General features: G+C 64.4%; 1 protein-coding gene across 8 annotated transcripts in view; it reads left to right on the forward strand.

Moving 5' to 3' along the window:
- ADGRB1 (adhesion G protein-coupled receptor B1) overlaps positions 1-22868 on the forward strand; it is an 82524-nt gene that overhangs the window by 20584 nt on the left and 39072 nt on the right. For 7 of the 8 annotated variants that reach the window (XM_049700687.1, XM_049700681.1, XM_049700683.1 and 4 more), the window contains exons 3-17: positions 3345-3506; positions 4462-4572; positions 4928-5092; positions 5236-5400; positions 5762-5926; positions 6236-6400; positions 6614-6715; positions 8298-8404; positions 8614-8808; positions 8975-9043; positions 9752-9860; positions 13132-13275; positions 13735-13810; positions 13915-14017; positions 14905-14948. In XM_049700687.1, the coding sequence (XP_049556644.1) occupies positions 3345-3506; positions 4462-4572; positions 4928-5092; positions 5236-5400; positions 5762-5926; positions 6236-6400; positions 6614-6715; positions 8298-8404; positions 8614-8808; positions 8975-9043; positions 9752-9860; positions 13132-13275; positions 13735-13810; positions 13915-14017; positions 14905-14948 (1882 nt within the window). The remainder of the gene's footprint in view (positions 1-3344; positions 3507-4461; positions 4573-4927; positions 5093-5235; positions 5401-5761; positions 5927-6235; positions 6401-6613; positions 6716-8297; positions 8405-8613; positions 8809-8974; positions 9044-9751; positions 9861-13131; positions 13276-13734; positions 13811-13914; positions 14018-14904; positions 14949-22868) is intronic. The other variant, XM_049700688.1, reaches the window with a different exon arrangement.

Consider the following 22868-nt stretch of genomic DNA (forward strand, 5'->3'; position numbering starts at 1 on the left):
CAGTTGCCATGGGAACCAAGTGGCATCCCGCGATTAGCCAGCATGGACACCCTCTCTCTCCCACCCACTTCCAGCTTCCGCGTCACTCAGGCTTCCGCGCGGGGGCTGGGCTGGGGCAGCAAGGGGGGCCAGGCAGGACGTGTCCACCTTGTCCCTGCCGGCAGGCCTGTCTCCCTGGACTCCAGGCCTCCCTGTTCCTTTGTCTCAGTATGACGGTGAGACCAGTGAGGCCTGGAGTACCAGGCTGGGGGTGGTCCTGGCGGGCAGCCTCTGCCTGGGGGGCAGTGTAGGAGGAGCGCTTGGAATCTGATCATGGGTCCAGTCCCAGCTCCTCTCCTTGTCCACCCGGTGGGTAACTTGGCCTCCCTGTCTGTACCTTCCAGGTGGGCGTGGTTGCGGGGCTGACGGTCCCCAGAGTGAAGGCGCCTAGAGTGGCAGCAGTGAGGGCCCCATATCTGCGCAGCCTCAGGGCCCAGCCGCTCACCAGTCCTGCCCACCAGTCCTGCCGTGTGCACCTGGGGGCTCCCCACCCCCTCCCCCGGGGCCCTGGCCTGTTTGTCTCTCACCCCCACGGCATGGACATTTCTGTCCACAAGGAAGTCCTATTTGTGTAGTGTCCTCCATACTTCTGGTTCTTACTCAGCCCTGGGGACCCTGGCGCCTGTCTTCTGAGGCTCGGGCCTCCATGCCTCCTCAACTCCAGGGCAGATCCTCCTGCAGGTGGGGGGGGGGGGTCGCCAGCCTGACTGTCTGGACCACCCCTCTTTGAGCCTCAGTTTGCTCTGCTGTAAGTGGGGTGAGCACTTGGTTCCTGGGTGGACTGGGACTCGAGGTTCCTGAGGCATCTGGCACGGAGTGGGGGAGACAGGGATGGGGGAGTCAGTACTCGCCTGCCCAGGATGCCGCCCTGAGAGCCGGCCTTGAGGGAAGCAACCGTCCTTGAAGGGTGTATGGGCCGGGTCCAACAACCTGGGCGATTCCTGCTCGGCCCCCTCGTAACTGGGGGAGTACGCGCATCCCGTCACTAGGGCAGGCCTCGATCTTCCCATCTGAACAATGGGAGCAGAGAGGCCTCCCTTGTGGGAGCACAAGCCGTCACGCCCAGACCCAGGAAGGGGCTCAGAACCGGGCCCCTCGGCCCCCTGAAGCGAGGGTCCCTGCAAAGCTCAGTCGGGCTCCCAGAGTGAGAAGCTCCTCCCTGGGCCGCCGCTGCACGGCTAGGAACCAAGTGTTACTGCGCGTGCGCGAGGGGCAGAGCCGGGTCCACGCCCACCCCCAGAAGACAGCGATTAAGGTCCGAGCCGGCCCCCACTACGGGTCCCTGTCTGGGTGCGTCGGCCCGCCCACCTGCCCCACCCACCTGCGTGACCCACCAGCATGGCAAGTCTGGAGGACAGGAGGCTTGACTTCTTTGTGCCCTTGGCCCGTTGATGCTCTGCGTCTCTGGGCTCAGGGGGAAGTGAGACGTATGGGAGGGTGGGTTCTGCAAGGGGAGAGAAGATTCCTCAAGGGCTTGGGGGCGTGGAGGGAGAAATGAGCCCCGCCTTCCAAACTGGGGAAATTGGGCTCCCTCACCCGCCTCCCGTTCATTTGCTTCCGGCGCCCCCTGCTGGTCGGTTCCCAGCACAGGCGCAGGGACCACTGGGAGCGGCCCTCCACAGAACAGAGCACCTGGACGCCCGACTTGCTGCAAATCAAAGTGAGTTCTCTGGGATCGACTCCGACCCCAGTGACGCCCACACCTGTCGTCGCCCAGCCATTTCTTGCCATTTACCCTCACAGGCGTAAGTCCTAGGAAGTAGTGTCCTCGTCCTCTGGCGAGGGGTGTGAGGTCAGGGCAGGGTGGACTTAACCATCCCATGGTCGTGGGTGCTGGGGCCACCATGTGAACCTGGCCTTTCGGCTCCAGTGCCCACCCTCCAGGATCTGCACAGTCCTCATTCCCACCCTATGTGCTCCCCAGATAAGCCAGCCTCCAGGAGGCATCAGGGACGCTCCTGCTGGGCCAGGTGTGACCTGCCCTTGGCCAGCCTGGCTCCCCTGCTCCAGCCCCGGGTGAGCAGGCAGCATGGGGCAGTGGCCCAGCTCTAGTGCAGCTCCCAGTGCTGGGCCTTGGCAATGCCATCTCCTCGCCTCCTCATACATGGGTGCCATGTCGGGGGGCTGTGTGCAGGGTGCCCGGCGCAAAGTAGGTGCTCGGTGAGGCTGCGTGCCCTTGGTGAGTCTGCCCTGACCCTGCTATGCTGGGAGTGTAGGGGCCCTGGGGTTCTCCAGGACAAATGGGGTGGCGGCACCAGAGTCCCTCGAGGCAGGAGTGATCTGGGCACCTTAAGTGTGGCCTTTGAACAGAAAGCCTGGATGAAGCGGCCCCTTCCTGAGCGAATCAGTGCAGCCTCCAGCTCTGGCCCAAGATGTGTGGCCTCCCTGCTTCTCACCCCTCAATGGCTCCCCAGTACTTTGAGGCTGTCCCTCTTAGTGTCTTTGGTGGCACTGGGGCCACCAAGGGGCTCAGAACTTCAGGGGCACGAGGTCATGATGGTTGGGGGGACGGGGCCGGGATGGAGAAGACCCTTGAGAGGGCTGAAGGAGGGTGGCCATAGGGGCCTGGAGGCCCTCAGCAGCCAGTGTCTGCTGGGTCTGGGGGACGCTCCGCCTGGCGGGGCCCTGGGTGTGAGACCCCACTCGGCTACCAGGGGTGGGACCTCGGTCACCTCTGGTGTCCCTGCGGGTGCTGGGGGAATGAGCACATGGGTCATGGCAGGGGATGGGGGGATGAGCAAACTGAGGCTCAGAGGATACTGGACTGAGGACCATGGGGAGGGGGTTCAGCAGGGCGCGAGGCTCGGTGCCAGGCAGGAGAGCCCCTCTGCCCCCAGCCCATCACCCGGCCCTCGATATAAGGCAGCCGTTGGGGTGGGCAGGGGTGTCATTCATTCATTCATTCTCCAGACCCACCTGGGGCTCCAGCTCTGTGTCCAGCCCCACACTGGGGACCTGGATTCAAAGCCAGTGGAGACCCTGGCCCAGGTGCCTGTAGACAGAGCCGGAGAGCACAGAGACTCCAGAGAGAAGTGGGGTGGGCCCCGGACCACAACTTGCCCGGCACCTCTGCCCCTCCCGGCCCTGTCGGCCTCTGCTTCACACCCCATCACCAACCCCGTCCAGGCCCACACTTGCCTCCTAGCTGACCCTCCAGGGTGCTATGCTGGTTCCGACGCGGAGGCCTCTTCGCAGGGGCTGCTGTGCCCCAGATCCCTGCCTGGGAGACCCCTAGAGGTCACTCCCCGAAAGACACCAAAGCCCTTTGCCCCTGGCCCTGACCCCTGCCCTCTGGTCCCCACCAGGCGGCTGGAAGCTGTGGTCCCTGTGGGGCGAGTGCACGCGGGACTGCGGGGGAGGCCTGCAGACGCGGACGCGCACCTGCCTGCCCGCACCGGGCATTGAAGGCGGCGGCTGCGAGGGGGTGCTGGAGGAGGGCCGCCTGTGCAACCGCAAGGCCTGCGGCCGTGAGTGCGCGGACAGGCGGGTCGCGGGCGGAGCCGGGGGAGGGAGGGGCTCGGGGCGGGGTCAGGTGGAGGCAGGAACCCGGACTGGGCAGGGCCGGGCGGGGAAAAGGGCGGGGAGGGGCGGGCAGGGCCTGGCCAGGTGAGGGAGGGAGGGAGGGCGCTCGGGGCGGGGCCGGGCCAGGCAAGGCCTGGGCTACGAGGGGCGGGACGTGGGACAGGGGCGGGGTCAGAGGGTGGAGCCTTCCAGGGGCGGGACCAGTAGAAGTAAGGGCCCAGGAGGAAGGGTGGGACCCGGTGTTAGGACTGGATGGGTCTTTCTTAGCAGCTGTGGATTGGGAATTCTGGGGTGCACGTGGAAAGCCGGCTGAGGGGCTTGTTCCGCCACCGCCATCCCTAGCCCTGGCCAGACCCGACTGTCCCAGCCGGATGCTGCCTCCAGGATGTATTTCTTTAATAAGGCTCTCTAATGATCTCATGCATATTTTAGCTGCTTCCATAAAATTAAATCAAGTTATAATGAGATTGTCATTCTTCGGGTTGTTTTTTCCCCGACGAACTTTCCTGGGGAGAGGAGCTCATCTCCGAAGCCTGGAGAGGGCCCTGGGGTGTCGGGGCTGGGCCGCGGGGGGCAGGATCGCTGCCGCGATGCTCAGCAGCGGAGAGCAGTAGCCATTCAGACGTGCTGCCCCGCAGGTGACTCCTGCGGGCCCCGGAGGAAGAGAGGGAGGGGCGCAGGGCAGGGGAGACTGGACCAGACAGTGATTGGCGCCAGGCCAGGGTGCCCTGGTCCCGAGTTTCCCACCTGTCCGGTGCGGCCAAGTGGCCCTGGTGCTGAGAAGCCCGGACCCCGCTACGGCTGGGGACCGAGGGACCAAGGGCCGAGAGCGCCCCTCTAGAGCTGCAGGGCGGGGGCTGCAGGCCACGGCCTGGACGCTTACCTGAACCCGCCCTGCAGCCGCCGGGCGCACCAACTCCCGGAGCCAGTCCCTGCGGTCCACGGATGCCCGGCGGCGCGAGGAGCTGGGAGACGAGCTGCAGCAGTTTGGGTTTCCTGCCCCGCAGACAGGTGAGTGGCAGCGTCTGGGCGGGGCTGACAACGCAAATGCACTAAAACCCTGGGAAGTGGGGAAAGTTGGTCTCAGGGGACTAGGTCTTTGGGCAAGTACTATACGTTATTAATTGCTGTTGCTTCTAAGTAATGACTGTAATAATTTTCCGTAATTAGACTAACCTCTCAGGTGCCAGGCTCTTGTCTCCAGGCACACTGGATTTAGGGGAAGTGGTGTGAGGAGAAGGGGACTGTCGAGAATAAAAAACGGGTGGGGTGCTCAAGGGCTTTGCTGCGGCCGCCTGACGGTCTGACCGTAGCTCGGGTGCAGGGGCAGCAGCAGGCCTGTGATGCTGTAGGTCTGGGCCCACAGGTGACCCCGCGGCCGAGGAGTGGTCCCCGTGGAGCGTGTGCTCCAGCACCTGCGGTGAGGGCTGGCAGACTCGCACGCGCTTCTGTGTGTCGTCCTCCTACAGCACGCAGTGCAGCGGGCCCCTGCGGGAGCAGCGGCTGTGCAACAACTCCGCTGTGTGTCCAGGTGGGCGGCGCGCCGTGGGGGGCGGGGGAATAACAGGAGCAGGGGGCGGGGCGTCCGGGTCAGAGGGCGGGGCATCAGGGGCGGGTGACCGGGCTGCGGGCTCGGGCAGACAGGGGTCGCAGAGTGCTTTGTTCCTTCCGTAGTGCACGGCGCCTGGGACGAGTGGTCGCCTTGGAGCCTGTGCTCCAGCACCTGCGGCCGCGGCTTCCGGGACCGCACGCGCACCTGCAGGCCACCCCAGTTTGGAGGCAACCCCTGTGAGGGCCCGGAGAAGCAAACCAAGTTCTGCAACATCGCTCTGTGCCCTGGTAGGTGAGAGGGAGGTCGCTGGGTGAGGTGGGACAGGGGCGGGAAGGGAAGGGAAGGGCCCAGTGGGCCACCGGCCAGCCCTGCCCTGGGAGCCCCGCTTTGCCCGCTCAGACCCACCTGCTAGGGGGCTCAGGTTGGAAGCTCAGGCTGTGATCAGGCTGAAGGTTGGAGACCTTGGGGCGTTCTCACTCGCGTACCGTGGGCGTTGGGGTGATGGGCCCTCTTGGGTGTCACACCCATGCCTCAGACTTCGTGGGGGGGGCCACACCTGTGGGGTGTTCACGCCTGTGCCCCAGGCTGGGTGTGGGCCCTGGGTGTTCACGCTGCCTTCCTGTCCCCTTCATCCCCTGGGCCGGGCAGTGGATGGAAACTGGAATGAGTGGTCAAGCTGGAGCTCGTGCTCCGCCAGCTGCTCTCAGGGCCGGCAGCAGCGCACGCGCGAGTGCAACGGGCCTTCGTACGGGGGCGCCGAGTGCCAGGGCCACTGGGTGGAAACGCGAGACTGCTTCCTGCAGCAGTGTCCAGGTCAGGGCCATGCTCCAGGGCCTGCGGGTGGGGGGATCTGGTGGGCGTGAGCCACTCGGGAGGGGTGAGACCTTGGGGGGCTCCTGGTGGGCCCTTGTACACGGCCCTGGGGGTGTGGGGGGCGGGGGGGGTGACTGTGAGGGACCAGTGCACAGGAGGCATTTGTCTGATCCTGTATCAGTCTGGGCTCTGGCTTCCCCGTCCTGGGTCTCGACTTCTTTCTCCTCGTGGCTTCCTGCCCCTGCGTCCCTGTGTCCGCACCCTCCTCACCCCCATCCTTGTGGCTCTGTGCATGGCCGTGTCCCACAGTGGACGGGAAATGGCAGGCCTGGACGCCGTGGGGCGGCTGCAGCGTCACGTGTGGAGGTGGCACGCAGCGGCGGGAGCGCGCCTGCTTGGGGCCCTTCTTCGGGGGAGCAGCCTGCCGGGGCCCACAAGATGAATACCGGCAGTGCAGTGCCCAGCGGTGTCCCGGTGAGCTTCCCGCACTCCCACCCCACCGCTGGACTCTGGGGAGGGGCCTCCTGAGTGGCGGGGGAGGGAGCTTGGAGCTTAGTTCTGCTGGGGAAAGCCTCCCCCTCGTGAGGGTAGATGTCTCGCGAGGGCCTTGGCCTTCCTGACCCTGTTGCCAGGTCTCGGCCCACCCCCCGTGCCCCACCCACACTCACGTGTCTAGCCCCTTGGCAGAGCCGCATGAGATCTGCGCTGAGGACAGCTTGGGCGCTGTGATCTGGAAGGAGACCCCGGCCGGAGAGGTGGCTGCAGTGCGGTGTCCTCGCAACGCCACAGGTGAGGGCCGGTGGGGCAGGTGTTGTGCAGGGCTCTTGTCCTTTCCTCACAGAGGTGCAGGGGAGGCACCGAGATGCCCCTTCAGGCCCGCCCACGGAGCTGTCAGCTCAGGGCACGTGGCCCAGACCCTGCCCAGGCAGCCCTGTGCACACAGAGGCTAGCACAGTACAGGCGGGGGTCCGGGGCCGCCGCGTCCTGAGAGCTCACCAGGAGCCAGCGCCAGCACGAAGCCCTTTAGTGCGATGTCCCACAAAGTCACCCATTTACACGTGGGAAACTGAGGCACAGAGGAGTTAACACACTGGCCCTGGGCTTGGGGGCCATTAAGTAGGAAATTGGCTTTGAACACGGTCATCTTAATCCCCGTGCAGCCCTGTGGAGTGATGGGAGGTGTGGAAGAAGCAGGTTGGGCTCCCAGAAGGGGCCGGACGCATCAAGCTTGGCTTGGTTTTCTTTGCCCCTCTTATCTGAGGAGTGCATGCAGTTTTGTACCCCTGTTTGCTGTGTGACATCCGGGAAGTGACTTAACCTCTCTGAACTTTGGTTTTCCTACTGTAAAACAAGTGTGTTGTGAGTTCCCCACCACCCGACAGGGCTGGTCCACGTGGTAGAGGCTGTGTATTTCCAGCTGTGGTTATAGCCCCCCTACCCAGAATAATACATGTTCTGGGTAGCGTCTTACAAATACAGGGAAGGCAAATGAATAAAATACACGTCACGGACTGGTGTGACTCCCCTGGCCTCTTGTCTGCATGTGTGGCCTCTCGTCTGGACTCTGCGCCATGCTGTGCAGCAGGTGTCCTGTCCTGCCCCGTGGCTCCTGTTGGGTGACAGGGTTGTGGCAGTTCCCTAAGGTCATCACCGCTGTGTGTGCACAGCTGTGCCTGGCTCCCTGGGAGTAAGTTCTGAGTCATAGGCTGTGCCTGTGTTCCAGGCCGTTGACACCTGATGCCAGTCAGCCCCGAGGCTGCCCAGTGTCCGCAGCACACCCGGGCCATCGGGGGCCCCCTGATCCCAGGGGTGGAGCTAGGCAGGGGCCAGGCCGTTGGGTTCTCCCTGGGGCTCTGGATAGGAAGGGGCCCGAGGAGAGGCCCTGGGCTGAACACTGAAGCCCCTCACTCGGCCCAGGGCTCTGCCTCCACGCCAGTGGGATGCCTGCAGGTTTGGCTCCTGCCAGGTGCCAGTGCTTGGCCTGTGGCGTCTGCTCAGAAATGCTTCGAGTGAGGGAATTCCCTGGCGGTCCAGTGGTTAGGACTCCGAGCTCTCGTTGCTGAGAGCCGGGGTTCAATCCCTGGTTGGGGAGCTAAAATCCCACAAGCCACACGGCCAAACAAAACAAAGCAAAGCAACAAACAAACAAACACTTAAAAAAAGAAATGTTTTGAGTGAAAGAAACTAAGGGATGCCTGGCCCCCACGCCAGCTCTGCTCTTGGAATGAGGCCACAGGCGAGCACCTGCCCCTAGGGCTGCAGGGTCTCATCCAGAGGGGCTTGTGCCTGGGAGCCGGGGGTGGGCCTCCCACCCGGGACATGGGCATCTACCAGAGAAGTGGGAGACGGAGCTGACCCACCGTCTCCGCAGGCCTCATCCTGCGACGCTGTGAGCTGGACGAGGAGGGCATCGCCTACTGGGAGCCCCCGACCTACATCCGCTGTGTCTCCATCGACTACCGGAACATCCAGATGATGGTGAGGCCGGCCCCGGGGTCTCCCGCCCCACCCGTCACTCCAGGGCTCGCCTCTGCCCTCCGTCCTCAGACATAGCCCTGTGTCCCCAGTGGCACACCCTGTGGACGTGAGTCAGCCACGGCCGCTGGCTGCGGGCTGCAGAGGACCCTCTGGGCATGGGAGGTCCTTGGTACCTGCAGTCATGGCACTCATACCCTCCACCTCCCCAGACCCGGGAGCACCTGGCAAAGGCTCAGCGTGGGCTGCCCGGAGAGGGGGTCTCCGAGGTCATCCAGACACTGGTAGAGATCTCCCAGGACGGGACCAGCTACAGCGGGGACCTGCTCTCCACCATCGATGTCCTGAGGAACATGACAGAGATCTTCCGGAGGGCGTACTACAGCCCCACCCCGGGGGATGTACAGGTGGGCGCCCAGGAGGGCGGTCCTCCCCCCCAGCGTTAGACGGAGCCCTGACCCCAGATGGAGCTCTGACCCTGGTCCCACGCTGAGCCCTGACCCTGGGCGCGTTCTGGGCCGTGATTCTGTGCCTCATCCTCTGCTCACTGGCCTTTCTCCCTCTTCCTTTCAGAACTTTGTCCAGATCATCAGCAACCTGCTGGCGGAGGAGAACCGGGACAAGTGGGAGGAGGCCCAGCTGGTAGGGATGCCAGTCCGGGACCCTTGCGGCCAGAGCAGCAGGATGGGCGCGGGCCTCTCTGGTGGCTCCCTGAGCCCCAGGCCAGCTCAGGGTGGGGTCTTGGGTTCAAATCCCAGCACAGCCTCTGCCAGTCTCGTGACTTTGAGGACGTCACTTATCCTTCCGGGCCTCGGCTTCCCCGCCCGTCAGAGGACAGCGGCGCACCACGCGGGGCTCGGGGAGGGGCGTGAGAAAACGTGTTGGCCGTGGGGTACACGTGGGCGTTTTCTCATCTGGAGAAATTGGTCCGCCTCCCTTCCTCCCAGGCTGACCTGGAACCTGCCAATACTCCTGTGCCCAGGGCAGCACCCGGAGTGGGGACCGCAGTGGCCGGAGAGCCTCCGCCCTCCTCCCAGCTGGACCCCTGGCCACCGGGCTGGAGCGCAGCGGCCCCTCTGGGCTCAGGGTTCTCGTGCACACAATGGCGATGGAGACTCAGGTCCCCATCTGCTTCCCAAGTCAGGTCCAGAGCCCTGCGGGGCTGGGGAGTGACCGACAGGGCCCTGATGAGGAGGGAACAGACGAGGGAAGGAGGCCGGCGGAGGCAGAGCAATGAGAGGGCGTGTCCCTGCTGCGGCGCAGGGGTCTTTGGGGACCCTGAGCTCCGGTTGTCGACGTTCTCGGCGGGGCTGCTCCCCGCTATGTCCCTGACCCCCGCCTCCCCTCCAGATGGGCCCCAACGCCAAGGAGCTGTTCCGGCTGGTGGAGGACTTCGTGGACGTCATCGGCTTCCGCATGAAGGACTTGCGGGACGCGTACCAGGTGACAGACAACCTGGGTAAGCCCAGCCCTCGCTGCGCCGACCTCCAGGCCCCTGCCCCGCAGTCATGGGCAGGGCGGTTTGGCCTCAGTCTCCTTGTCTATAAACAAGCAGCGCCAGATGCCTCCTGCAGGACCCCCGGGCCGGGTTCTAAGATGACCTCTGTGTCCTCAGGTGCACAGACCCGAGTCTTCTGATGATGGTCTGATGTGACCCCGGGAGGGGGTCGGCGTAGGGGCTCTCAGACCCATACAAGGTCCTGGAGACCTTGAATCGTGGGACACACCAGGAAGTCCCTTGCTTCCACCTCCCTGGGGCTGGGGGCCCACTTGTACTTGTCCCCACCCCGCCCCGGGGCCCCCAGTGCAGGGACCTTGAAGGCAGGACTCCGTGGTCCTCCGCTCCCCGAAGTGCCTCGTCACAGGGGCCTGGCTCCACCCAGCTCCGTGGCACTGAGCGACTCTCTCTGATGGGAAGGCAGGGGCGCTGGCCTTGTGGGTCCGAAGGAGCAGTAAGTGGGCCGGGACCCGAGAGCTCGGTGGCGACCGTCGGCACAAATACTAGAGCAGTTACATTTAACGATTGTCATCCGCGTTCTCTTAAATAGCTCTTTTGGGCCTCATTTGTCAAGTCCTCCCTGTTTTGGGGTGCTCCCCAGACAATCTCCATTGTCAGGGTTCCTCCTCACAGTGGGGCACCCAGGAGTGGGCGCTGGACCCGGCTGTGGTCCTGACAGCACCAAGGAGGGAGATTGTCGCATCCCTTGCAGAGACACTCGGGCTTCTAGTGACATATCCTAGCTCAGCTGTGCTGCCTTAGCACACACCTGGGGACCTGCCTGGGCCGGGACAAACGTTTGCTAAACTGCAGGTTCCCAGAGTGCTGGCTGGCCCTGCCTTTCTGCCTTAGAGCCCAGGACCCCAGAGCTGGGAGACCTCTGAGGCCAGGGGATCAGGGACAGCCATCATCTCGCAGGTGGGGAGACTCGGGCCTGCGGGTCAGGTGCTAATGGAGGTCACCTGGCAGGTGGGATCAGTGGTGGCACCAGGCCGGCTGGGACTTCCTTGCCTTCCTTCCCTTCCTCGCCGGGCTGACTGGGCCTTTCTTCACGGTGAGATGGGAGTGGCCCAGAGAGGGGAGGGCTTTTATGCAGCCTTGCGTGAGCGGGCATGGGACCGGGTGGCTACTGCAGCTTTCAGCCCCCCTGGCCCAGGACCTCACTGTGGAGTCTGGTTCCCCAGCCGCCCAGCCCCGCCCGTGGTCCCTGGAGGGGCGCTCACGGCCCACCCTTTGTCACCAAAGGAGGCCCTGGACTCCTTCCCATTAGTCCTCATTAGCCATCCCACCCCACGCACCCTCACACCCCCAATCACCCCCTAGCCCCCCCATACTCACACACCCATGTACCCCACACGCCTACACACCCTACACATTGTGCACCCCATGTACCCATACATCTCATGCACCCTGTATACCCTACACCCTCAATTCACTCCTACACCCCTCATATACTCACATACCCATGTACCCTACACCCCGTGCGCCCCCTGCACCCCAAACACCGTGCACTCCATGCACCCCCCTTCACCCCCTATACCCCACGCATATACTCACACACCCCATGTACCCTGCGCACCCATGCGCCCTGTACACCCCACGCACCCTGCATACCCATACGCCCTGTACACCCCATGCACCCTACACATCATACACTCCCTACGCCCTGCTGCTGGAACACCTGCCCCAGGAATCCAAGCAGCCTAACCTTCTCCAGGGGCCTCCAGAGGCCACCTCCTCAGGGAGGACTTCCTGACCACCTTGTTTGGAAGTGCCCCACCCAGGGGTCATCACTGCCCAACAGACCACAGTCCATCTATTTCTTCTCTACTTGGGTCACTGTCTGTTTCCTCCGCTCCCTGTCAGCTCTGGGAGAGGGTCTCACTTTCCTCTGCACCCTCAGCGTTAGAACAGTCCCAGGCACATGGTTGGGGTTCGGAAGCGTGTGGCGCGGATGAATTTGCTTATTCGTTCTGTCCTTGGTGAGGGCCTCAGCCACAGAGGGCCAGCCATGTGCTGGGCTGGGCGCCCAGAGAGGGCCGCCCGTCCCTCTTGCAGGGAAGGTGCCCTGGGCCCCAGAGCTGACCACACAGGTGCAGGGAGGGCATGGCCAGTGGGGGAGGGGGGCACGGCCGGGTAAGCCAGGCCTGGAGGGGTACAGGAGTGCGGGCAGGTGCTGCACAAACAAAGGTATGGAGGTGGGCATCAGCTGGTCAGTGGGGTTTTGCTGGGGAAGAGGCCCCAGGGTTGGGGGAAGGCCAGGTGACAGCCGGGCAGGTGAGGCTGTTGGTTCCTAAGCCCCTACCCCTTCCCCCTACACCTAAGGCCGCCCCGGTGCAGACCCCGACCCAGGCCGTGGGTGCTGGGTGAGGGGAGCAGTGTCTGCCTGGAGTGAGTGGGCCTGGAATGAAGGGGCTCGGAGACGATGGGACCCCACCCCACCCCCTCCTGTCCTCCCAGGCCCGCCTGCCGCTCCACCTCTGGGAAGCCTGGGGCGGGGCTGGACAGAGCCCACTGGGGCTGGTGTCTTCAGGAGGCCTGCCAGGCGCCCACAGGGAGAGCTCGGGAGAAACAGCTACACGCTGCCAGCTCTCCCTGCCCTGGCCTCTCCCCATACGTGCTGTGTCCCCGCAGCCCGTCCCCCTCCACCCTGCGTGGAGCCCTTCCCCATACCCAGCACCTTCCTTCCCGGGTCCCCACTCCACCTTGGTCCATCTGTTGGCCCCTTTACAGTCCCGGCCCTGTGAGGGGGGATCCGTCCCTGTCCCTGTTACAGAGCAGAGCCCAAAGGGGGAGGGCTGGGCTCCAGTGTCCCAGGGAGGGGCACCAAGGTGGACACCACGCCCTGTGGGTCCCTCTGTGGCCGCAGACCTGCCCACAGAACCCGTCTCTGGCACCTCTGGGGCCACGGTGACTGGGTCCAGGCCTGCGTCCTCATAAGGGCCATAGGGCTCCTGCTGGGGTGGGAGTGTCATTTGAGGGCTTGGAAGGAACCAGGAAGCCGCCCGGGCCCTGGACCTCATGGGGAGGCTGGTGTCAGGCTCCCTCCTGGCTGGGTGGCCCCATGCGCGCTGCACCCACTCTGAGCCGGGAGCACCCCCATGTCATGGTCCTGGGCTCCGGGGCCCACTCCCCGTCCCAGGGCCGAGGCTCCTCTCGTGAACCGGCTTCGCGTCTCACTGTCTCTGTCTCCCTTCGTCTCTGTCACCTCTCACTCCCTCCCGAACCCCAGTTCTCAGCATCCACAAGCTCCCGGCCAGCGGAGCCACGGACATCAGCTTCCCTATGAAGGGCTGGCGGGCCACGGGCGACTGGGCCAAGGTGCCAGAGGACAGGGTCACTGTGTCCAAGAGCGTCTTCTCCACGGGGCTGGCAGGTGAGGAGCCTCGGGGTGTGGGAGGGGCCCCCCAGAGTCCGAGGCTACCCCCCAGGAAGTTCCTTCTGGAGTCTGGCCTGCTGCTTCAAGAGCTAGGGTGGCGTCCGTTTCTTCTCAGTGTTCCCCAGGTTGCCCCCTCCTCCAGGAAGCCCTCCCTGCCCTCCCTGTGTTGGGAGACTCCCAGGCAATCTTGGCTGAATGGACCGATGGACGCCCTCACCACAGGGAGGGAGAGGGTCTTGCCTGGGTCACACAGAAGGTGACTCTGGTTCCCAGGAAGATGAACTGTGCCCTGCCAGCCCCGGGTCTCAGGAGTCACTCCGGGGGACCCAGGCAGTCCCCCCAGCTCCAGGCAGTGCTGCGTCCGCAGTCGGTGGGGGGAAACACACTCCCCTTGCCCAAGCAGGGTCCTGGTTTGTGGGTGGCCGGGAGGAGGGTGACCGCGGTGCTCTCTTCCAGAGGCTGATGACTCGTCTGTGTTCGTGGTGGGCACCGTGCTCTATAGAAACCTGGGCAGCTTCCTGGCGCTGCAGAGGTGGGCACCGCGGGCACGCGGGGTGGGGGTCAGGGAGGCCAGGCCTGGGGGAGGTGAGGGCACAGGGCTCCCGACCCCGACACGGCCCGCCGGCTCTCCCCCAGGAACACGACCGTCCTGAACTCCAAGGTCATCTCGGTGACCGTGAAGCCCCCTCCCCGCTCCCTGCTCACACCCCTGGAGATCGAATTCGCCCACATGTACAACGTGAGTGCCCTCCGTGTGCACGTCTGCGTGCGCATGCCCCTCTGCCTGATCCCACGTGTGGTGCGTGCTCACACGTCCCCACCTCGCGTCAGCCTTGAGGGAGAGCTCCTTTACGCCCGAGTGACAGGTGGGGATGCAGGCTGGCAGAGCTGCGGGGACTTGCCCAGGGTCACCCAGCAGGGCTGTGTGGGAGCTGAGGCTCAGCCCAGCCCCGTCGGCCTGGCCGTTCCCTCGGGGAAGAGAGAGTTGTCCTCTGCTGAGAAACGCACCTGCCCCGGCCTCACGGACCCTCTACACCCTGCTCCTTGGGGCTTTCCCTCGGGCCTCAGAGCAGCCGGTGCCACGAAGCCCTGGGACCAGCCGAGCGCCGGGAGCCGCCCCGGTTACCCAGCCAGGACAGGGCGGCGCCGGGCCAGGTTGTGGGAAGAGCCGGGCCTGCCTTTCCCGCTGTGAGGCCTTGGGGCTTTGCTCAGCCTCTCTGTGCCTTGGCTTCCCTCCCTTACAAGTGGGAACCCTGCTGTCACCGCACCGCAGCCCTCGGGACGGGGGTGTCTGCTGAGCCCCACCTGTGCCCCCGGCCCCAGGCTTTCGGCGTTAGCCCGTTTTGCGTTCAGCTGGACTGGTCAGCGGGGCGTCTAGAGTTGGGCTTCGGCCGCTGCTGCCCAGCTCTGCTCAGAGAGGGGACAGAAGATACCCAAAGCCACACAGCAGGGCTAGGGGCTGAGCCAGTCCCTTCCCTGCTCTGGGCCTCAGTTCCTCCTCCTAAAACTCTGTCTCTGGGGAACAGCGGAGGGAGGGCGCCTGGCACGCCCACGGGTGGACCCCACAGTGACCCTTGGGTGCGGCTCATAGGGCGGCAGGTGGCCTGACCCCTCCCCTCTCTCCAGGGCACCACCAACCAGACCTGTATCCTGTGGGATGAGACGGATGTGTAAGTTCATCTGGGCTTTGTGGCCTCGGCCCGACTTGGTGGGCGGATGGGGGAGGAGGCTGACCCAGTAGGGGAGGGACACGGGCTTCGGGTTCAGGGCTTCCGACCGTCCCCCCGACCCCGTCAGTCAAGCACGGTCTCTCCCCGCCTAGTTCAGGCTCTGAGGCAGCAGGGGGCCCACCCAGCCGGCCTCACACTCCTCCCAGGGAAGTCCACGGTCAGGGGTCCCGAGGGGTGTGGAAGTCCCCCGGACCAGGAGCGCCGCCACTGACCGGGGCAGCTGGGTGACACCCAGAGGGGTCAGAGAGGAAGCAGAGGCGGGGGCTTCTGGGGTCCCGGGCCCAGTTTCCTGTGCGGCACGTGGCGCAGGCCTGCGCGCAGTGCGGAGAGCACAGGTGGGCGCGGGGCATCGGTCTGGACTGGCCGGGCTGTGATTCGGGGTCACGGGGCCGTGTGGGCACCCAGAGCAGGGTGTCCTCCCAGACACAAGGAGGCAAAGGGAAAGGTGGGTGGGGTCTCGTGTACTCACAGGGAAGAGTTTGCAAAGGCCCTAAAGTGGGGGCGGCCCTCAGAGGGGAGGAGGGTCAGAATCTGGGGAGACCGGGCAGGAGAGAGCTTAACGTCTGGCTCCTGATGGGCCAGGTGGGCCTGGGGAGGGCTGGGCCTTCCCCCCAAGGGGTAGTCAGAGAGCTGCGTGTCATTGTTACCACCCGCCTCCCTCAGCCCTGGCACCGCCAGTCCCCAGGCCAGCACCCGGGCCAGGGGGTACATGCGGCGAGTCCCTCGTACTATGGGCAGTGCAGTGACGGAGGTGCGTCCCGGGAGGTCAGGGGGGGCTCCCGGAGTGGCTGGCACTCAAGGAGGACACCTTTTCCCTGAAGAGAACGTGAGGGAGGGGTCTCGGGCAGAAGCACAGTTTGAGCAGAAGTGTGGAGGTCGGAAGGTACGGGGGGGCATGGCCAGGAAGAACAGGCAGTTAGAGAGGTGCAGGGCTGCAGGGAGGCTGCAAGGGCCATGGGGCCAGTTTGTAGGGGCAGTGTGTCAGGAACTATGGGAACTGTTGGGGAGGGATGTGATCATGATGTATCCATCCATTCTCCACCCACCCATCCATCCACCCATCCCCCATTCATCTATCCATCCACCGACCCACCCTTCTATCCGTCTACCCACTTACCTATCCTCTCACCCACCTATCTACCTATCCACTCAATCATCCACCCATCCACCCCCCATCCATCCACCCATCCACCCCCCCATCCATCCACCCATCCACCCCCCCCACCCATCCACCCATCCATCCACCCATCCACCCCCCCATCCATCCACCCATCCATCCACCCATCCATCCATCCATCCTTCCACCCACCCACTCACTCATCCACCCATCCACCCCCCCACCCATCCACCCATCCATCCACCCATCCACCCCCCCACCCATCCACCCATCCATCCACCCATCCATCCACCCACCCACCCACCAATCTACCCATCTACCCACCCACCCACCCACCTATCCCCCAGTGATTACTGACCACTGAGAAGGCACTCCTCTACAAGGTCCTGGCCCTCAGCCTCCTCCTGTGCCTGATGAGTAGGAACAGGAAATTAGGAACATATAGATCCCTGTGAAACTGTCAGGGCATGCCACGTGCCAAGAAGTGGAGGCAGTGGATCTAGTGGCAGGTGGGGCGAGGTGCCTTTCGGAGCAGGTTCACAGAAACCTCTCTAGGGTGGTGTTTGAGCAGAGGCCTGACACAGCACTGTACACATGGGTGTCTGGGGACAAGCATTTTGGCAGAAGGAACAGGCAGTGCAAAGGCCCTGTGTGTGCAGGGAGTGTGCAGGGCCATAGGGCAGACTGCACTGCCCTTTCCCACTCTGGCTCTGAGGGTGTGAGGACAGGGTCTGGGGCCGGGAGCTGGGCTGGGGGAGAGCTGGGGCGGACCCTGGGAAACTGGCCCTCTGGCTTTGGTTGTCGTCGACTGTTTTTCTCTGGATTTCGCAAGCGGCATAAACTCTTTGTACAAAATGGGGTATCAGAACAGAAAAGGGTGAAAAAAGAAGAAACAAGAAAGAGGGCCCACGTTCTCACAGTACCCAGGCTGGACCCCCTGGCCGTCGTGGGAGGTTGTGCAGCGGCTGCAGTCCATCCCTGATGTCAGCACAAGCCCCTCCCCACAGCCCAGAAACCCTCCCAACAGGCTGTTCAAAGGCTGCCCGGAGCTCCCCGGCGGTGCCCGGTTCACCCAGCGGCCCAGCATCCTCGCTTGGACAGCGCCGCTCACATTTCTGTTTGTTTCCTTGCCTTTGAGTCCCCCAGACCATTTCAAGGTCTTGGTAGTAAGTTGCTTTCCAGAGAGGTGGACCCGTCCCCTTTGCTGTCCCAGGGCAGCAGGTCGTGAGAGGTCTGGCCAGCCCAGTGTCAAGTTCACTGTCCTTTGGGGCTGCATAGTCTGGGGCAGATTCCACCCTCCAGAAGCCTCGGCCTTCCATCCCCGTGGCGGAGTCTGCCTGCTTGCGTGTGAGAGCAGAGTGGGGGAAAGGACAGCGGCCAGGTCCATGGGGTGCTCACCCCTGGCCGTGGCCTCCACTTGCCCTTCCTCCCTCAGGTGTGGGGAGCCCACCCACTGCCCCAGGCCTGCTTTGCCCACCGCTGGTCGCCTCTGGATAGATGGGATTGTTAAGCTCTCTGCACCTCGCTCCAGGTCCCTGAGCACAGTGGGAAGGTGACAACAGCTGTGCTGTGTTTGAAGCCCCCTGAAGTGCATTTTGCCCACAAGCTCCCTGTTCAGTTCTGGGTGCAGCCCTGGGAGCCCTGCTGACTGTTCCTGTTACCGCTGGGGAATCTGCGGCTCCAGAAGGACTGTGGTCCAGCTCAGAGTGGGGACGAGGCATCTGCTGCAGAGCTGGACAGCCGGGGACCCAGAGGCTGACAGTGGGGGAGGGGGGCCACGGGAGAGGGGGGCTGGCTCTGTCCCCTCCCCCGCCCTCCCCCCATGCTCTGTGCGGGACAGCACCTCCTTCCACCGCAGGGCGGGGCCACTTCTCACATAAATGGGCTCAAAGGAGCCAAGGGTTTCCCAGGTGACCTGAAATGGGGACCAGGGACAGGGCCCCAGGTCTGTTTCCACCAGTGTGCCCAGGGATCAGGTCTGTGCTGGTGTGGGCTTGTGTTTGTGTGTGTTTGGATGAGAAAGGGTCTCACGTGTCTGCAGAATTCTGTGTGTGTGGGGCGTGCCAGTGGGGGGTGAGAGCCGTCAGTGACCATCAGCTGAGAAGTAGTGATCTCTGACCCATGACTGGGCCCCGGTCACTGAAGGAGCCTAGTTTCCCAATCCCAGGCTGAGCCCTTGTCCTGGTCCCACGCTGAGCCCTGAGCCTGGTCACCTGCTGAACCCTGATCCTGGTCACACTCTGAGCCCTGACCCTGGTCACACTCTGAGCCCTGGCCCTGGTCACACTCTGAGCCCTGGCCCTGGTCACACTCTGAGCCCTGGCCCTGGTCTCACGCTGAGCCCTGACCCTGGTCACACTCAGAGCCCTGACCCTGGTCACACTCTGAGCCCTGGCCCTGGTCACACACTGAGCCCTGACCCTGGTCCCACGCTGAGCCCTGACGCTGGTCCCACTCTGAGCCCTGGCCCTGGTCACCTGCTGAACCCTGATCCTGGTCACACTCTGAGCCCTGACCCTGGTCCCACGCTGAGCCCTACCCTGTGTCTCATCTGGAGTCATCACGCATGTTCACGTGTAGTCGTTCACGTGTCATGTGCGTGGAGGGCTGCCTCCTCTTCCAGCCACACGTAACAGTCCAGCATGTGACACAGTCGTCTTGGAAAGTCTGAGTCAGAGGCTTCCACCCACAGGGCAGACCCCCTCCTACCTCGCCCCCAGCTGTACACACACACAGACTCAACATTTACAGCCGAGGCGACTGCTCACAGCGAGGCTCAAGGCCACCCCCCCCTCACCCCCTCACCCCTACGCCAGCCTGACCAGTGGCAATGAGGGCCTTGGGAGCAGGGCTGTTAAGGAGGGAAAGGGGGACTTTGCAGAATTCTCCAATGTTTAGGGGGATGGAGGGGTGGATGGGGGGTGGAGGATGGGGGCGTCGGTAAGTGGATGGATGGATGGAGGGTGGATGGGTGGGTGGATGGAGGATGGGTGCAGGGAGGATGGGCTGGTGGTGACGGGGGTTGATGAAGGGCAGGAGCACATCCCTGGAGTTAAGTTCTGTGGTTCTGAAAGGACAGCTCCCTGGATCTCTCACTGGTAGAAGCTGCAAATATTTTGCAGTTTCCTTTTTAAAAACAGACAAGAGTTACATAGAGCATAAAAGTCAGAGCTGGCAAGATCCTCGGGAATCACTTGCTCCGCCCTCACTTGGAAATGGTGTAGCTGAGGCCCGGTGTGGGGACGTCAGGCCAGGCCAGGCCAGGCCTGGGCCACACGCGCTCCACGGTGCTCGTCCTGCGGCGCCAGCGTTTCTTTCGGGAGGTGTTTTGCCCGATACCAGTCCCGCGTGGGCTCCAGGGAGGGCAGGGTCCTATGCCCACTGTGTCTTGTGCTCCTGGGCCCACACTCAAGTCAATGAAGGCTCTGAGAAGTCCTGCAACAGCCTCCTCTTCAGTCGGGTTGGGGCGCTTGGCACCCTTACTCTGTAACTTGAGCCGGCAGAGCAGATGCTGGGACAGGCTGGTGGAGGGCGTGATGTTCCCGCAGAGTCTGTGGGGTCCTTTCCCGAAACCTGAGCCCACTCCAGGCACCTTCAGAACCCTCTCGTTTACTCACACAAGCTTTCTGTCCGGCTGAGGACTGGGGCTCAGAGTGACAAGCCCAGGGTCGCCCTCTCCCCGCCCGTGCCGACCCCCAGCCCTGCTGGGTGCAGCTGTCCTGGGGGACGCTGAGGACCCAGGCCCAGCCCCCTCCCTGGGGTCCTTGCCCAAGTACGTGTCCTGGTCCCTTTAAGAGCCTTGCCCCTCCCCCATCCTTGGTTTCCTTGGAGAGGGCGGTGAGGGGCCAGGCCGAGGGGGGCAAGCGGAAGGGAGTCTTGGCAGGGTCCCCAGGTCGCTGTCGGCAGCCGGTTCCCAGCCCAATTTCTCCCACGCCGGCTGGTTCCTGATGGGGGCAGAGGAGGCCGGCAGAGGGGGACACGGAGGGGGACGGGGTAGGAGACGGCTCGACACAGAAGGCCTCCCTGGTGGCCTGGGTAGGGCCTCGGGATCCACGTCACCAGTGAGCACGGGAGGGAGGTGGGGAGACGTGCTCTGCTCCCCCCACCTGGATGGGGGCTGGGGCTGGGGGAGGGGTGCAGAGCTGCTCCCAGAGGCGAGACCACCCACCCGTCCTAGCCTCTGCTCTGGACTCAGCCCAGCCCCTTCCCCAGCGCCCGTCCCTTCTCTGAGCCGCCCCCTACTTCGTCCTTGGGGAGCAGGGGGGCTGGCAGAGGCCCACGGTGGGCCTGCCCTCTCTTCGAGGGGCGTCTGAGCCCCGGGCCTGCGTGTTCCCTGCCGGCTTTGGGAGCTGGAACGGACAGACAGCCATGAGGTCACGGCCCAGGGACAGCAGCTGTGCTCTGAACCTGGGGCAGTGAGCGTCCCCACTGCCTTGCTGGCAGCCCAGCTCCGCAGCCACCGCCGGCCGCCCCATGGGCCCCTCGCCACTCCCCGCTTTGGTGCCGCTGGAACACTTGGCGCCTTTGTCCGCGGTCCCCGTGCACTCTTCTCCAGCCTCAAAAGCCACCTGCTCCTGGAGGCCTTTCTGCCTGTTTTTCTGCATCCCCAGCCCTGTCCCCTTCCTCCCAGCTCTGACCCCCATTTGCAGCAACTCCGTGTATCCGCAGAGTGTGAGGCCCGCCGCGCAAGGCCTGGGTCTCCTCATGCAGCCGGCCACCTCCCCCGCCCAGCGGGCGCACAGGAAGCCCTCGGGAGGGCTCATTCTAACGGCCCCTGCCCTCGCCCTCTTCTTCTTCCGGCTGGAAATAGCACTGCTGGGCTGGAAAGAGCACTGCTGGGCCAGTGGCGCCCTGGTGAGGCGCGTCTGGGGAGGGGGGCAGGGTCCGGTGCCAGGAGCAGGCTGGGAGCATCACAGACGTGTGCTTGAGGGTCGGGGGGCTCTCCTGAGCGTGGGGGGCTTTCCGGGGCGGAGTCAGGGCCCATGAGTCTCCTGCTAGGCGTGTCCAGCTGCGTCCCATCCCTGTGCTTTCCCACCAATGCGGGGCCCCATGTGTCTGGGTGCCCCTGTGTCAGTGGTGTGGGTGTGCGCCCCTATGAGCGTGGTGTCCATGGAGATTCGAGGGTGAGGCGCCGGGGCTGATGGGTCAGGGGAGGCACAGGATGTGGCCAGCCCTGAGCTCCCGGGGGCTGCTGGATGGGAGCAGGGGCCATGCCGGGCAGTGCTGGGTGGCTCGGTGTTGGGAGGGTGCCAGGGTGCACCGGGCAGCTGCGGGTGGGGGCAGGTTGAGTCAACCACGTTGTCTTCCCTGGTCAAGTGGCCGAGGGGTCAGCGGAGTGTGGCACCGCCGGGGCCTGGGGCTGGGCGGGGCCCCTTCAAGGCCTCGCCTCCTCCTTGCCTCCTGTGCCCTCACTGGTGATGGCGGCGCTGGGGAGACAAGGAGGAGAGCCTGGCGTTGCCCTCAGGGAGGAGGGGGCGCCCACAGGGAGGTCAGTGCCGGGCCCTGAGCGCACGGGGCAGTGCCAGGAAGTGGGGAGGGTGCTCAGTTCCCTCCTCCACTGAGACCTGGGGGCTCCAAGAGGGGCCACCTAGGGGGAGGGGGACAGCTGCCTGTTGGGCCACTTGGTGCAGGGAGGGCGCAGGTGAGGACAGAGCAGGGGCCTCTCCGGGAAGGACCAGGCCTGGCTGGAGACAGAGGTACTCGAGGCCGCTCCTGGCAGGGATTTCATCTGTCTGTCTGTCCTTCTGTTTTCGATGTTCCCGAGCTCCGTGTCTTCATAGTGACGTCAGCCCTCGGTTGAGCACTCACCCACGCCCAGCACTTGGGCCCCCTTCGTCCTCCCAGGAGGAGGGGTCAGTGCGGGGGCTGCCCCTGTCCAGACCCTGCCACCTCCCGCAGGGCCCCCGTCTGCCTCACATCCTCCCAGAGTCCCCCGCACGCCCGGGCTGCCAGGCCTTTGCCCTGCTCTTCCCACAGTGTCACAGGGTCGTTCCATCCGCTCCCTGCGCGGTCGTGTCAGATGGGAGGTGCTTCACCTGGCACATGTCCGGGGCCCTGTGTGACATGGGGGACGGGGCAGAGCTCTCACCTCCAGCCTGGACGCCAGTCCTGGCCCTGTTCTCACTGACGGGTGACTGTGGGCGAGCCCTTTAGCCTCCTTGAGCCTCAGTTTCTGCATCTGTCCAAGGGGCGGCTGCGATTCCTTGACGAGCTGTTGTGTTAAGGAGCTGGACCAGGAAATGCTCAGCAAGTAGACGCTGTCGTTACCCCCACCCCCGCCCCGTTCCAAGAAGCCTGCGGGGGGACAGCAGTGAGCCACTCAGGCAAAGCACGTGCCCTCGGGGGCAGGGGGATGGGGCACGGCTGCCCCACGTGCTGGGAATAAGGGGCCACCTCTAGGAATGGGCTTCCTGGGGAGGGGGAGCTTGGGCTGATGGTGAAGGGTGAGCTGGAGTCCCGGGGCAGGAGGGTAGTAGAGGCCCCCCATGCCCAAGGCGCAGTATGTGCAAAGGCACCGAGGCAGAGAGCATTTGGGGTGCTGGGGTACAAGGGGTCCAGTGAGAGGTGGGCCTGGGGGCCTCCGCCAGCTCCTCTTTTTAGGAGCAGAGAGGGGTGAGCTCTCTGGCCTTGAGGTAATCAAGCACAGGCAGAATGGGACTGGGTTTTGGAAGGACAGAGTGACACTTCCTGGGCACCTGCTCTGGGCCTGGTCCTTCTGCCAAAAGTTCACTCCAAGTTCAGAC

Source organism: Orcinus orca, chromosome 17 (assembly GCF_937001465.1).
Source record: "Orcinus orca chromosome 17, mOrcOrc1.1, whole genome shotgun sequence".
Taxonomy (NCBI): domain Eukaryota; kingdom Metazoa; phylum Chordata; class Mammalia; order Artiodactyla; family Delphinidae; genus Orcinus; species Orcinus orca.